Consider the following 12,964-nt stretch of genomic DNA (forward strand, 5'->3'; position numbering starts at 1 on the left):
TGATGGCTAGTGTACAATTTAACATGGTTATTGATAGCTTAAGTTCCTAAAATGTATTCACCAACATAACTAAATTTAAGTTGACATAATAACAAATTTCTTAAAAGTTATACATAAAACCTGAAATGATAAACATCATTAAAATATTACAATTCACCATATGTTTTCATAAATTCATTACAAACATAAATAGATACACTCCAAATGTTCACCAATTATCACAAATAAAAACACAAAAATAAATAAAATAAATATTGAAATTCTTTTACAATTCTTAAAAAAATCCATAAAATAATCAAACTCATATTCAAGACAAACTGTTTGAATAACAAACTTCCATCAGTGGCATGATAAGCAACAACACCAACTTCACAATTTTATCAACTTAACTTAAAAAAGTTAAAATTTTATTATAAAAATATCAATCTAATTGCTCAAACTAAAAAAAAATAAAAAATTTTGAAAATTAGAAGGAACAGATGAAAATTGGGAAAATTAGGGGAAATAGATGAAAAGAACATGCCCTATTGTAGAATAGAGTTCACACGCATGCAAATTATTACCATTAGCATTTAAATAGCCGAGGACATACTCTCAAATTCGCATGATGACCAGTTTCATTTGTCGCTCGAAAGGTTCAAGAATATTTTAATTCCTATTTGGATCTTCATTATTCCATGATCCTATATCATTAATTATTTTAAATTCAATGATCAATTGCTTTGATTATATGCCAACTACCATATTTTTGACCAGCCTAATGTTATTATTTGTAATTCCTACCCAATTCCTATTTCCTACACGGAGGTGCGCTACTTTTTGCAATAATTTCATCCTTAATTAATTAAATAAAAATAAAACAAAAAATAGGAGAAACATATGAAAATTGGGGGAAAAAGAAGAAAATGCAAAAAAAATTAGCTAAAGATAATAATATAGAAAACAAAAACCTTGAAAAAGGAAAAATTAAACTTACCAAGATGATGGAAAACATGAAAAGTTGAAATTTCCAAGTCGTCTACAATCTGCTAAAGATGATAGCCTGATGATAATGGTGAAAGCTTGAGAAAATCTTCTTGTGGGTATTTGGGTTTGAAAGGGTTAATAAGAAAAAGTTGAAAAAAAATTCAAGAGGAGAATGGAGAGCCGTTGGCTGCCTGATGACGGTGAAGCCGTCCGAGAAAGTGATGCAAATGAAAGTGCTTATGCACTCTGTTGTTTCTTTTGTTAATGTTAGGGTTTCATTTTTTTAATCTACTTTTTAGTCAAGTTAAATAGAATTCTCAACAAACTCAAGTTGTCTTGTGATTGTGGTCTAGCGGTAAGATTCTACTATGTGAACATGAAAGTCCAATGTTTGATTCTGGGTTGCCTTACTCTTGACATTTTGTTGAAAATTCAAAACCGTCGGTTTACGGTTTGAATTTTTTTTTACGGTTCATACGGTTCGACCGATTTTTTATTAATTGGCGGGTTTGATACTAGATCGGAACGATGGTATGTCAGATTCATGGCCCAATAGGCCGAATCGGCCGGGTTCGATCCGGTTCTGAAAACATTGGTTTCAGTTAACACACATCAATAAAATTACGAAATTAATTCTCACATGGAATTGGACGACTCAAACAATTATTTTACGGTCATATCAAGTAAATCGAAAAAAAGAAAAAAGAAAAAAGCTTTGGGCTGTTTAACAACGAGCTGACGATGAAGAACAATAGTGGGCCACTTGCGATGGTCACCAGCCTACAAACTTTCGTGGCAGAACATCAGAATTTCCTGAATTATAACCTTTATTGGTCCAATCAAATAACCTTTTATCGTTTTGGAAAAAAATAATCTTTTATCGTTTGGAAAAAAAAAACCTTTATTGGTCCAATCAAGTTGGGCCTACTATTATGGGAATCCACAGCATAGCTAGGGCCCATCCTACAAGTTGATACTTCAATTCGGACAAGATTCGTCCAGCTTTGTTTGTTTAGGTATCAATCCAAACTCGAAAATAATTTCAAATTAAAAAATATTAACAAACCAATCACGATCGTCACATTGTCCGGCTCGATATGCTCCATAACATATAAGGCAAATAAATTTAATAAAATTATACCTATAATTTCCCTCCTTAACTCCACTTCTTCTTTTTTCCTGTATATTGCTTATTTTATAAAACAGTAAACATATAATACTCTCGTCTCTTGAATAGTCATAATTGATTTTAATCACATCCCAAATTTTTTTGGAATAGATTTCTTAAATATCATAGAACAAAAATTAATGAAATAAGCAACAAAAACCAAGCCAAATTTTGATTGTATGTGTTTGAAATTTTAAACCAGACCAAGCCAAGTTTTTCATGAACATACATCTAAATTTTCGACCCAAACTCGATCAATGTTCTTCAAAAAATTATCAAGTTCAAACATTCATTTTAATCTTCAAATCAATTCTGAATATACTCTTGTCCGACTCGTTGAGTGTTGTTTTCAGCCCTAGTTCTTTCTCTAGGAAAGTTTTCTTTTATTTATTTTAAGTGGACTCCTGGAGAGCATTCAGACGAAGAATAGGCAATATCTGGTTCAGGCTCACTCGCTTGTTGGACTTCCTCTTTAGCCCAAAAAGAGAATCGGACGGCCCGCTAGTGGGGCATTTTGAGGCTCAGTATGATTGTTGCCATTTTGAGGCCCGCTGGTTTGTTTCAGGCCTGTTGTACACTTTGAAGTTTTAATGCTCCAAAATCAGTTGTATTGTTGGGGTATGATGCCCACGCAGTCTATTTAGTCTACAAAAAATACCCGAATGCACAATTTCCTTGTCATGAGCACCATGTTGGTTTCCATGCCTAAAAGTGGTAAACTGCTTATCAGCTTATATGAAGTAGTACTACTAGATAATAGCTCCCAGACCAAAAAAAAAAAACTCTTTGCAGAGGCAAACACGAGAACATGGCAATACTGGATATAGATGTCTCTAGGGTTTTTTTTTTTTTTTTGGTAGGAAAGATAGCAAATATGTTAGAGCTACTAAAAGTAAAATATACAAGTTTACATACCGAGGCAGCCAAAGGCCCCTAGAATCGTAAATGCTCCCCGTACTGTTCTGCACCCCTGCAAGATAAAAGAACAACATGACATGCTCTTTTAGTGTTTGCCCGGTGATATGCTTATATATAGTATATATTTAACGTTATCTGTAATCATAAAAATCCCAAAAACCAAGGCACGCCAGTCAATGCCAAACATTTAATTTGGGCACGCCCCTTTTCCAATGAACCAATAATTCTGTCTAAGCCTGGACCGGCAGGATTCACCAATTAACAGCAGGGCTCCAATTTGTTTTTAAAAATAATATAATAGTAGTGCTTCTTCCTAGTTGGAAGATTGTAGCAAGAAATACCAGAGAGAGAAGGGGGGCACGCTGACGTGCTGCACCAGGTCTTTTCTGCTCATTTTATGAGGTTTGTTGGGGGGGGGGGGGGGGGGGGGGGAGGGGGTTTATCCTTTAGCATCAGCAGCTTTACAGGCTTCCCTATTCTGTCTATTCCACGTGGTTCGTGGGAGTTTAATCTTCAAATTTACCTCAGAAGTTATCGACTTTTGAGATTAAATTTGGGATTAGGTTTAATTAAATAATTTCTTACTTATGTAAGAAAAGGAAAAAGGGTGAAAAACATTTGGGTGGTTTTGATTTACAAGAAACCTATACGGGCCATGGCAGGATGGATTATAATTTGAGTTCATTATATATTAACGCTTGACGTGAAGAATCACATGGTTTAATTTAGTCTTTCACATGAATAATGAAACAACAAGTACATGAATGATGCTGTTCAATGATGTAGCTGACGTTCTTCTACAATGAAATCACAATACATTAGTTAGGTGACGAACTGTATGAGCTCCTGGTTCCGCTTTAAAATCACACTATTTTTTTTTTTCTTCTTCTTAGTATTTCGTAAGGTTTAGAATCTCTTCTTACAAAAAAAAAAAAAAAAAAAAAAACTGCAAACAATTATTGTGACACTGCTTGGCCTCGTGGTCACAACTCTTACTAACATCAAAAAGGGGTTTTTTTTTTTTTTTGGGTTTCCTTATGGACCATTTTTTGTATCCCAGACACATGTCAAGTTAGATTTCAAAATTGAGGACACGTAATCTCTGTAGATAAGGAAGAAAAATGTCAGATTTAATAGGAAGTGAGCAATACAATCATGAAAAGTAGTTTTCAAGTCCTTGCAACGCGAATCAAAACCCTAGGGGCAAATCATAGTGGGGCGGTGGGGAGATCGATGGGATACTGTATCTGCCTAAACCAATCACGTATACGCCCCAATGCCAATTGCCGGGAGAATTTTCTTCTTAAGTAGTCTCCTGCTCGTTGAAAAGCATAGGCTATAGCCTGTTGGCCACTTGGTTTTGTTGCAGGGCAGTGCAAAATTTGTATTCAAATTGAACTCTGGCTGAAATATCTTACCTATAGAAGGAAGGTCGGTACATAAACAACATATAAAACCTAAAAAGCATGCTTCAATGGTTATAAGACCTGTCCCCGACTAAACTTTGGTCCAGGGCTGCACTTGTCATCAGTCATATTAACTAGAACCTTCACTAACTAAGAGGCTGCAGGCGAATCTGAACAGAAGCACTTAGACGATATTAAATGTCCAAGACTCCAATTTTTGATGCTTCTTGCAAGAGGTATATACTATATGTACTATATAGAGAAAAACAATGGTCAATACGAAGGTAGGATTCTTGAATCCATTGTTGACGGCTGAGTTTAGGGATGAGACTGTCTAGTTATTTAACACTATTGAGGCGAGGGTCTGAACCCTGATGCATGTATTTATTTATTTTCTTACAATGCCAATTAATGCCTATTGGGTTGGAAATAGGGTAAATTTTACATTCACAGCTTCTTTTTATTTACAGCAATTTTTGCCGCAGTATTTACATGGCCTGAATCACATTTTAACTAATTATGACAAACACCCCTTTTCTTGAGCAATTGATCATGACAAAGACTAGCTAGAGGAGGTAACTCAAAAATTTCCTCTAAAACACTTTATGTGATGGTCCAAATGCTGCATGACTCTGTAGCGTTCCGATGGTTCGATCGTATTTGGTTAAGCTAGCATTTGTTTAATAGTCCAATTAGAATACGTTGTGATTTGCGGATGAGGTGTGGTGTAATAGTTAAGATTAAAATTTCAGGAATTAAAAGCTTAGTTTCATCATAAGATCGAGTTTTTTCTTGTATTATTCTGCGAGTTTATTGAGCTGTAAGTTCCACCATTTTTGAGTTAATCTGTCGAGTTGTAATTTGTAGGTATTATCCCACCACTGTGAATGCGACTGCTCCCCTTACAAGCTTCAAGCTCATGTCTGCTTCCGCTTGTATCTCATCGTGAGACTGCTGCTGTAAGTTTCTGGCTTGTAGCTCATACTTTCTATTTGGTGTTTATAGATAGCAATAATCCCCACTAAAATTTTACAGGTGAACTGGTGCTATCCATTTAATGACTGAGCTATTGCTATCATCTCAAAGTAATATTAATTAAACATTTCGTCCCCTCTCTCTCTCTCGCTTCTTTCTTCCTTCATTTTCTTCGTACAGACGATATCTACTAGTCGGAGACCATTTTCCTTCTCAACGTAAATAAATTGAATTATCAAATCAACTAACAAATTTTCCAGTGAACTTCTCAAAATAATGATGATAAAATGATGGGAACGAACGTGACAACGGCATCTCAAATAAATGATGGCGAACTGTATCGATCCAAACATTACATGAATGACAACACCAAAATTGTGAGGCCTAGCTTTCGACTCGACTTCGTATGGTAAGAAAGAAGTAATAATTGGCCTTCGATTTTAACAACACCGCAATTCAGTGCAATATATCACCATCGCCCTGCATTTAAGTCGACCGTACGTTGGCGTTTATTTTTCCAACCTTTGCACCTTAGTTTAATCTGTCTCTGTCTTCTCTAAGTAAAGAGTTGGGGACCTTAATATATTATTGATCGTTGGGACGATTTGTAAGCATCAAGCTAAAACAGATTGAACTTTCTTCTAGTTTCGCCTTGCCGTGTAAACAGCAATCTTATCTTTTACATTTGTGGATACTTTGGCTTATGGGTTACTTAATCATTGAGAGGGTGAATTAGTCATAATGTTGGAGCTGGCTCGAAAGATTAACAGATTAAAAGTCAAAAAAGAAATTTCATCATTGATCTACAGTATTCTCTGGGAAGAATTGAATCGAAGCTTAATTTCGTACGCTAAATTCATAAAACAAGGGAAATGAAATGCGACGTGGAGTGATGAGTCTTGTCATTGTCCTGTGCGGCTGTGACCACATACGGCCATCTTTCCATCCAAAACTAAGCAAACGTACGTCACCCAACTAATCATCCCCATATCACAAACTTTTGTTTCTTCCCAGCTAGCTTGAAACAGAATTCCATGCCCATCTTGTAGTGTCAAAGAGAGAGAAAACTTTCTATAAATAGAGGCGTGGGGAGAATTGAAAAGCTCTAAGAAAGAGCTAAAAAGCTTTACCCATCAAACATGGAGTCACAGGAAGACAAGAAGCTTGGCTCTTCTTGGCTTGTTTGTTGTGGTAAAGGCTTTCCCTTGCCCATCCCTTCTTCAAAGTCGGTATCACCCTCGCTGGGAAACGAAAATGATGAGGAAAAGCAAGATTTGTCTTCGCCAAAAACTACCCAGAGAAAACCCGGAGGATGGAAGGCCATGCCATTTGTTTTAGGTCGCTCCGATCTGTTTTTTTTTGGCTTTCTGTTTCACACTGTACACGTAGTGATGGATAGGCTCGCCTCGCCTATCCCATTTACGTGCGTGCATATTCTGACCATTCGTGAGATTGGTGTGGGCTTCTACAAGGATCCATTTGAGATGAAGCTAATTGTCAAGTTTTGTTTCTTGAATTGACCTGCACGATTGCACAAAACAACACTTTGTCGATCGCCTACTTCTACTTCTACTTCTTCAAATATGCATGAAGTTTGAAAAAAAATAAAAAATGCGTCTAGTTGTGTCTTTAAATCGCCTTCACCTAACTGTTCAAGCTTTATGCATGAGCTACACTGATAGTGAACTTTTTTTTTTTTTTTTTTACCACAGTAACTTCACATTTACATCACCCGCCGCACAATAAGATGAATCGTCCAATAATTATGATTTAGCAATTTAAACCTGCAGCTTACAGTTTTTACACTTCCCATGAGTATAAAGATTGGAACATCATATCATTTTTTTTATTTTTATTTTTTGGTTAATTAATCCTGTGGAAACAATAAATATTAAATTTGTGAGCTTAATTTTGATGATAACTAATGAAGCGGCGGCTTATATATGCAGGAAATGAGACGTTTGAGAGGCTGGCAAACGTAGGATTGTTGGCAAATTTTACAGTGTTCTTGTTAACACAATTTCACATGGACCAAGTTTCAGCTTCAAACGTAATCAACATATGGTCGGGGGCAACAAGTTTCTTACCCCTGGTTGGTGCGTATCTTTGTGATGCCTACATCGGCAGATTTTTGACCATTGCTTTCGCTTCCTTCTTCGTTCTGCTGGTACGTGTATTAATTCCTTTGTGTGGATGATGTCATGTAACTCATACCTGCATTAGTACTGAACTCTTTACTACTATAATAAATGCTCCTACAATTTTTTTTTTTAAAAAAAAAAACACAATTAGCAATTACATATGATCGATGAGGTTCTTAACCAAAGATATTATGGCTAATTTTATATTATGAACTGCAAACAAATTAGTCAGTACTTTTTCCAGCATCAGATTTGATTTTTCATCTTCTACTGATATCATAAGCTATTATTTGAAATATTGATTAGAATAATTACTGTAGCACTTTTTGTGACGTGATATATGTGGCATAAAAATGTGATTAGAAATATAAAAAAATGAATTAAAAAATATATTTATAATGTAAGCGAAATATTATTTAAAATAATGAGATATCCAACCACTTCACGTATGTGCCGTGGCGGGCGGGCGGCCGGCTGGCCTTGTTGTGCTCCGATATATGCCGCTGTTTTGGGTATTGTCGTCATATCCTAGGACCAGAATTATGTGTGTGCCAGGGCGTTCGGCAGACGATGCTGCAGCTAATAGAATTTGGTTAAAGTGATCGGATATCAGGCAAAGCAGATGCTATTTATTTATAGGTAGTATATTCAATTACTACTAGTAAGTATTCACTGGCCGTAAAACAGTGGGCCCCGCTAGCACGTGATATAATAGTGGTGGCGCATGCTTATTATTTAATTTCTTGAATTGGCTACTCTTCAATAATGTCAACCCTCTAATTTTTTTGGACAACCCCAAACCCTACCCCCCCGCGTAGATATTATAATTTTAACACAACTTAATTGTGTGCCTGTATTCATATGATAAGTTAAATATAATTTGGATCTAATTACAAAAATTCTTAACAAAATTTGACGTGAGCACCTATTAAAAAACAATCATTTTGATATACTAATTTTGACGGGGTATCTGTTAGAAAAATCCTTCTAGTACTGTGAGTTGACACTCTACATTGAATAAGTTCTCATTAGTAACATGCATGATGCGATGCAACTACAATTGCTTATTAAATAAAGGAAATGATATGTTTTAGAAGATGCTTAGGTTAGCAATTTATAATGAATTGATCCCATGTAAACTGAATCTAAATTAATCGTGTGACTCGCAGGGAATGGTGGCAATGACACTGATCCCGTGGCTTCCTCAACTGCACCCACCGCCATGCCATGATCCAAGTTCATGCAGAGGACCTACAGTATCCCAGATGGGATTCTTGGCCCTAGCACTAGGACTTTTGTCCATAGGCTCGGCTGGGATCCGGCCGTGCAGTATTCCATTTGGTGTGGACCAATTTGATGCAAGAACTGAGGAAGGAAGGAAAGGAATCAACAGTTTTTTCAATTGGTATTATACCACTTTTACCATGGTGTTAATAATATCCTTAACCGTGGTGGTATACGTCCAAAGTAACGTAAGTTGGGTTTTGGGCTTTGCAATTCCCACAATTCTCATGGTCGTGGCAATTATCCTCTTCTTTATTGGGACGAAAATATACATCCATAGGAAGCCGGAGGGAAGTGTATTTTCCGGCATTGCCGAGGGGTTGGTCGCTGCTTACAGAAAGCGAAAGCTTAAGCTGAAGCTTCCTGACAATGGTCGTGAAGAAATTAATGATGGTGTCTATTACGACCCACCATTGAGCCAAACGATTGTGAAGAAATTACCCCTAACCAATCAATTCAGGTATGCACGCGTCTCTTTCTCACAAGCATCATAATGTTTTCTTTTTTCCTTTATGATTGGTAAAATCATATATACTTGCGCTCAATTGATTATTATTACTTGTTAAGAAGGGCTATGTTGAAAGATCAACTAACACGTACCTGCTGTGTGTTAAAAGTTCAACTGACAGCGCACGCTTGTAGAAGAGTACCAAGTGATGGCAGATAATAATATAGGTTATTTAATATTTGCAGTACTGAAGTGGCTGGCAACATTTCATTATCCATCACTATCACCCATTTTCGCTTTTTTTGGCTGTCCCGTGTTTTTTCTTGAAATGGTCTTGTGTGACTCGGAATGAACGAGCGTGTTTGGATTGCTAAATTATTTTTTAAATAATATTTTATTTGTATCATAAATAATATTTATTAATTTATTTTTTTTATATTTTTAACTATTTTTCTTTTATTTCACATACATTACATATCATTACAAAAAATATTATAGTAATTATTTTAAATAATACTCTATCCAAACACGGTCACCGGTACTGTTTCTATTTCTTCTAGAAGGTGTGTCCACACATTTTTGTTTTTGAACAATGCTAATGCCTCTCTTTCTTTCTTTTTTTTTTTTAAAAAAAAAAAATATTTGTTCTACTCTTTTGGTCCTTTTCCCTCTAATAACTAAAGTGTTACGTCCATTAGCAAACAGCTGAGGTGCGCAAGAATTCTCACCCAATCTTTCTTTAGCTTCCAAACCCCATTAGCAAAAGAAGAGAAACTCCTACTTCCTTTCAAGGTCCGGATGTGAGAAAAGCAAATATGTTTTCCAGATAATCCACATGTTACGTCCTCTGTCCTTTCAAGGTGATGATTTGGTTTTATCAAATTTTGGGTAGAAGTCATATCGCTCTCTCTCGGTGGAGAATGGTAGAATCGGTCATATCAGATCCTGACGCAAGTGGACCTTCCATTATGAAATGTCCATTAAAGAGCACGTTTGTGATTGTCACTCCTTTTTCTTCCCTCTGGCCAATGGCCATACTGATATTTAGTGCCACGGTGCTTCGTCAGACATGCACACTCACAGTGTAAAATGTCAATATGACAGATAATTATTAATGCTCTAATGCACAACCCTTCAAACGATGAAATATATTTTTGCCCCTATTTTTGGTCCATTCTCCCCTTTATTTCCCACTTGAAGATTAATGGATCATCTAACGACAACGTTTGTTCATCCCAGGTTCTTAAACAAAGCAGCAATGATAACCGAAGGTGATCTGAAGGCTGATGGATCAAGAGCCGACAAGTGGAACTTAAGCAGCATCCAACAAATTGAAGAACTGAAGTGCATCTTGAGAATCATCCCAGTATGGGCGTCTGGAATCATCTGCTTGTTAGCCATGGCCCAGCAGGGGACCTTCACTTTGTCACAAGCATTAAAAATGGACCGTCGTCTAGGCCCCAAGTTCCAAATCCCCCCTGGTTCCCTCGCTGTAATTTCCATGGTCACCATTGGAATATGGCTTCCGGTGTACGACAGAATTGTCGTCCCACGGCTAAGAAGAATCACAAAAGTCGAAGGTGGAATTACCCTCCTCCAAAGACTTGGAGTTGGCATGGTTTTCTCCATTCTATCAATGGCTGTTGCTGGATTCGTCGAACGGAAGAGAAGGGCTGAGGCCATCAAGCATGGAGGCCCTGATGGGAGCGCGCCAATTACAGTAATGTGGCTTGCCCCGCAGTTAATTCTCATGGGATTTGCCGAGGCATTCAACATTATCGGACAGATCGAATTGTACAACAAAGAATTTCCTGAGAACATGACTAGCGTCGCGAATTCTATCATGTCGATTACCTTTGCGGGAGCTAATTACCTAAGTGCAATTATTGTTAACATTATTCATAACACCACGGGGGGACGCGGGCATCCGGATTGGTTGGCTAAGAATATTAACGCCGGAAGACTTGAAAATTTCTACTTTGTTATAGCCGGCTTGGGAGTCTTGAACTTGACGTATTTTCTATATGTTGCTCCTAATTACAGATACAAGAGCAGAGTACGGGTTGATGAAGATGATGAGGAAAAGCCTGATTTTAGCATTGAACTTAATGCAGTAGTCAAAGAGTGAAGCCTTGTCAGTTCCGGGTTTTGGCTAATATACCACTTAATTGCCTATGGTTAATCACCTGTTATGTATCTATATCCGTTGTTTTACTTTATTTTTGTTTTTGGCTATGTTAGATCATTATCAACCGCAATAAATATGATATGCCTTTCTGTAAATTAACTAGTCCAAGAGTCTTGAATGAAATTTTGAAGAATAAATTGCATACTTTTGTCTTCTCAGGAATGAAGACTTGTATTGTACCATATATTCGTATGGGAAGTGGGAACTATTTCATCATCAAGCTTAAAAGAATGACAGGATAAAGATGCCAACTGTCGGGCAAAATCTCAGCACCAAAGAAAATACAGTATCCCATATTCCGTTTTTTAGAATAGTGCGTTAATGCAGAATCAAGGATGATGCTAAAACAGATAAGTGATTAGAAGAAAGGGATAGCCCATTGGGGTTGGCTGGAATGGTTTCGGGATAATCTAATTAGGTACCGAATGTCGTGTGTTTGAGTTAACTTTCTAACGCTTACGTATTCTTGGGGGGCGGGGTGCACAGGCGCAAAGAGATTAGTCTGGTAAAATTGAGATAATTCCTGTGTTAAAAAAAAAAGATTAGAAGAGGAGAGAGGTGACAATAATATTTTACTAACTCTGGAAATTAGGATAAGATTTATGATTGTCTAATGAAAACACAAGCACACACGGAAAAAAAGAAAAGAAAAACAATTTGAAGACAAAAATCACTTCCTTCCAAAATCTTTTTAAGGTATTGTACACTTCATTGGAACAGGACAACACAAATGTGGTGCTAGAGAGTCCTCAAGGAGCCAGGGTTCTAATATTGGACTAAAGCCACCAAAATGGGAACGCTAAGAAAAACAAACAGGTAACTTCTAGCTAGCTGGAAACACATGGACGTGGGATCCCGATTCTCTTCAATCATTGTTAGTGCGATTGCAGGAACGATTTCATGATAGGAAATTGACAATTTCGAATATTTCTGATAATATGATCGTACTCGTGTTTATATTTATTATGTCATGGCTTACATCGCATGGTGTGATTGTCACTTAACAATAATTGCGAAGGTGCCAGATCAATCGAGATGGGGATTTGGGCGATTGTACATTCAAACATGTTGATTTCAGTCCTGCAGGAATATGAGATTCTCTTGTAAGGCTTCCTGCTCTGGAACATACAAATACATGGGCCAGGCAGACCTTGAACGTATAACTTGGTTGATTAATTCAATTTGCATTTATCCCTCCTGTCTTGTTGTACGTATCTGGCTTAGATTTCCCAAACGCAAAATGCACCACATGAACGACTGCTGTCGTGGTCTGATTGACTGGTTAGTCCAACCTGTTCATAGTGGAGGTGCTTTGGTGGCCTCAAATTGTTCATCGTCATCTTCACAATCAGTACTGTCAACCAGCTGCGGCCTGCAAGCCCTTACGTTGAAATTTGCTTTCGGATCAAACTTGAATTCCTAAGCCAATGATCGTAAATTTTGTTTGGATTTATCTTTGTAAAAGACGCT

At 36.9% G+C, this 12,964-nt stretch overlaps 1 protein-coding gene and 2 long non-coding RNA genes across 3 annotated transcripts; 2 read left to right on the forward strand and 1 right to left on the reverse strand.

The window, feature by feature from the left end:
- The first annotated feature begins 4,265 nt into the window (after nucleotides 1-4,265).
- Nucleotides 4,266-5,568, forward strand: LOC140016684 (uncharacterized). Its single transcript, XR_011822883.1, has 2 exons — nucleotides 4,266-4,694; nucleotides 5,326-5,568. It is a non-coding gene; the product is annotated as an uncharacterized lncRNA (long non-coding RNA).
- An 887-nt stretch (nucleotides 5,569-6,455) lies between these two features.
- On the forward strand, nucleotides 6,456-11,589 carry LOC113717313 (protein NRT1/ PTR FAMILY 2.13). Its single transcript, XM_027242109.2, has 4 exons — nucleotides 6,456-6,771; nucleotides 7,383-7,600; nucleotides 8,744-9,318; nucleotides 10,546-11,589. Exons 1-4 carry the CDS (start codon nucleotides 6,573-6,575, stop codon nucleotides 11,432-11,434), a joined length of 1,881 nt encoding a protein of 626 aa, XP_027097910.1. The 5' UTR covers nucleotides 6,456-6,572; the 3' UTR covers nucleotides 11,435-11,589.
- LOC113717314 (uncharacterized) lies at nucleotides 7,381-8,231 on the reverse strand. Its single transcript, XR_003454340.2, has 2 exons — nucleotides 8,013-8,231; nucleotides 7,381-7,647 (listed from the first exon to the last, which is right to left on the reverse strand). It is a non-coding gene; the product is annotated as an uncharacterized lncRNA (long non-coding RNA).
- Nucleotides 11,590-12,964: the final 1,375 nt, after the last annotated feature.

Source organism: Coffea arabica, chromosome 11c (genome assembly GCF_036785885.1).
Source record: "Coffea arabica cultivar ET-39 chromosome 11c, Coffea Arabica ET-39 HiFi, whole genome shotgun sequence".
Classification (NCBI taxonomy): domain Eukaryota; kingdom Viridiplantae; phylum Streptophyta; class Magnoliopsida; order Gentianales; family Rubiaceae; genus Coffea; species Coffea arabica.

Excerpts from the sequence above, each read along its gene's own strand:
- LOC113717313 (XM_027242109.2), top strand. The coding sequence starts at position 6,573 with ATGGAGTCACAGGAAGACAAGAAGCTTGGCTCTTCTTGGCTTGTTTGT. Across the intron at positions 6,772-7,382 it reads GGCCATGCCATTTGTTTTAG|GAAATGAGACGTTTGAGAGG; the intron begins GTCGCTCCGATC and ends TTATATATGCAG. Across the intron at positions 9,319-10,545 it reads CCCCTAACCAATCAATTCAG|GTTCTTAAACAAAGCAGCAA; the intron begins GTATGCACGCGT and ends TGTTCATCCCAG.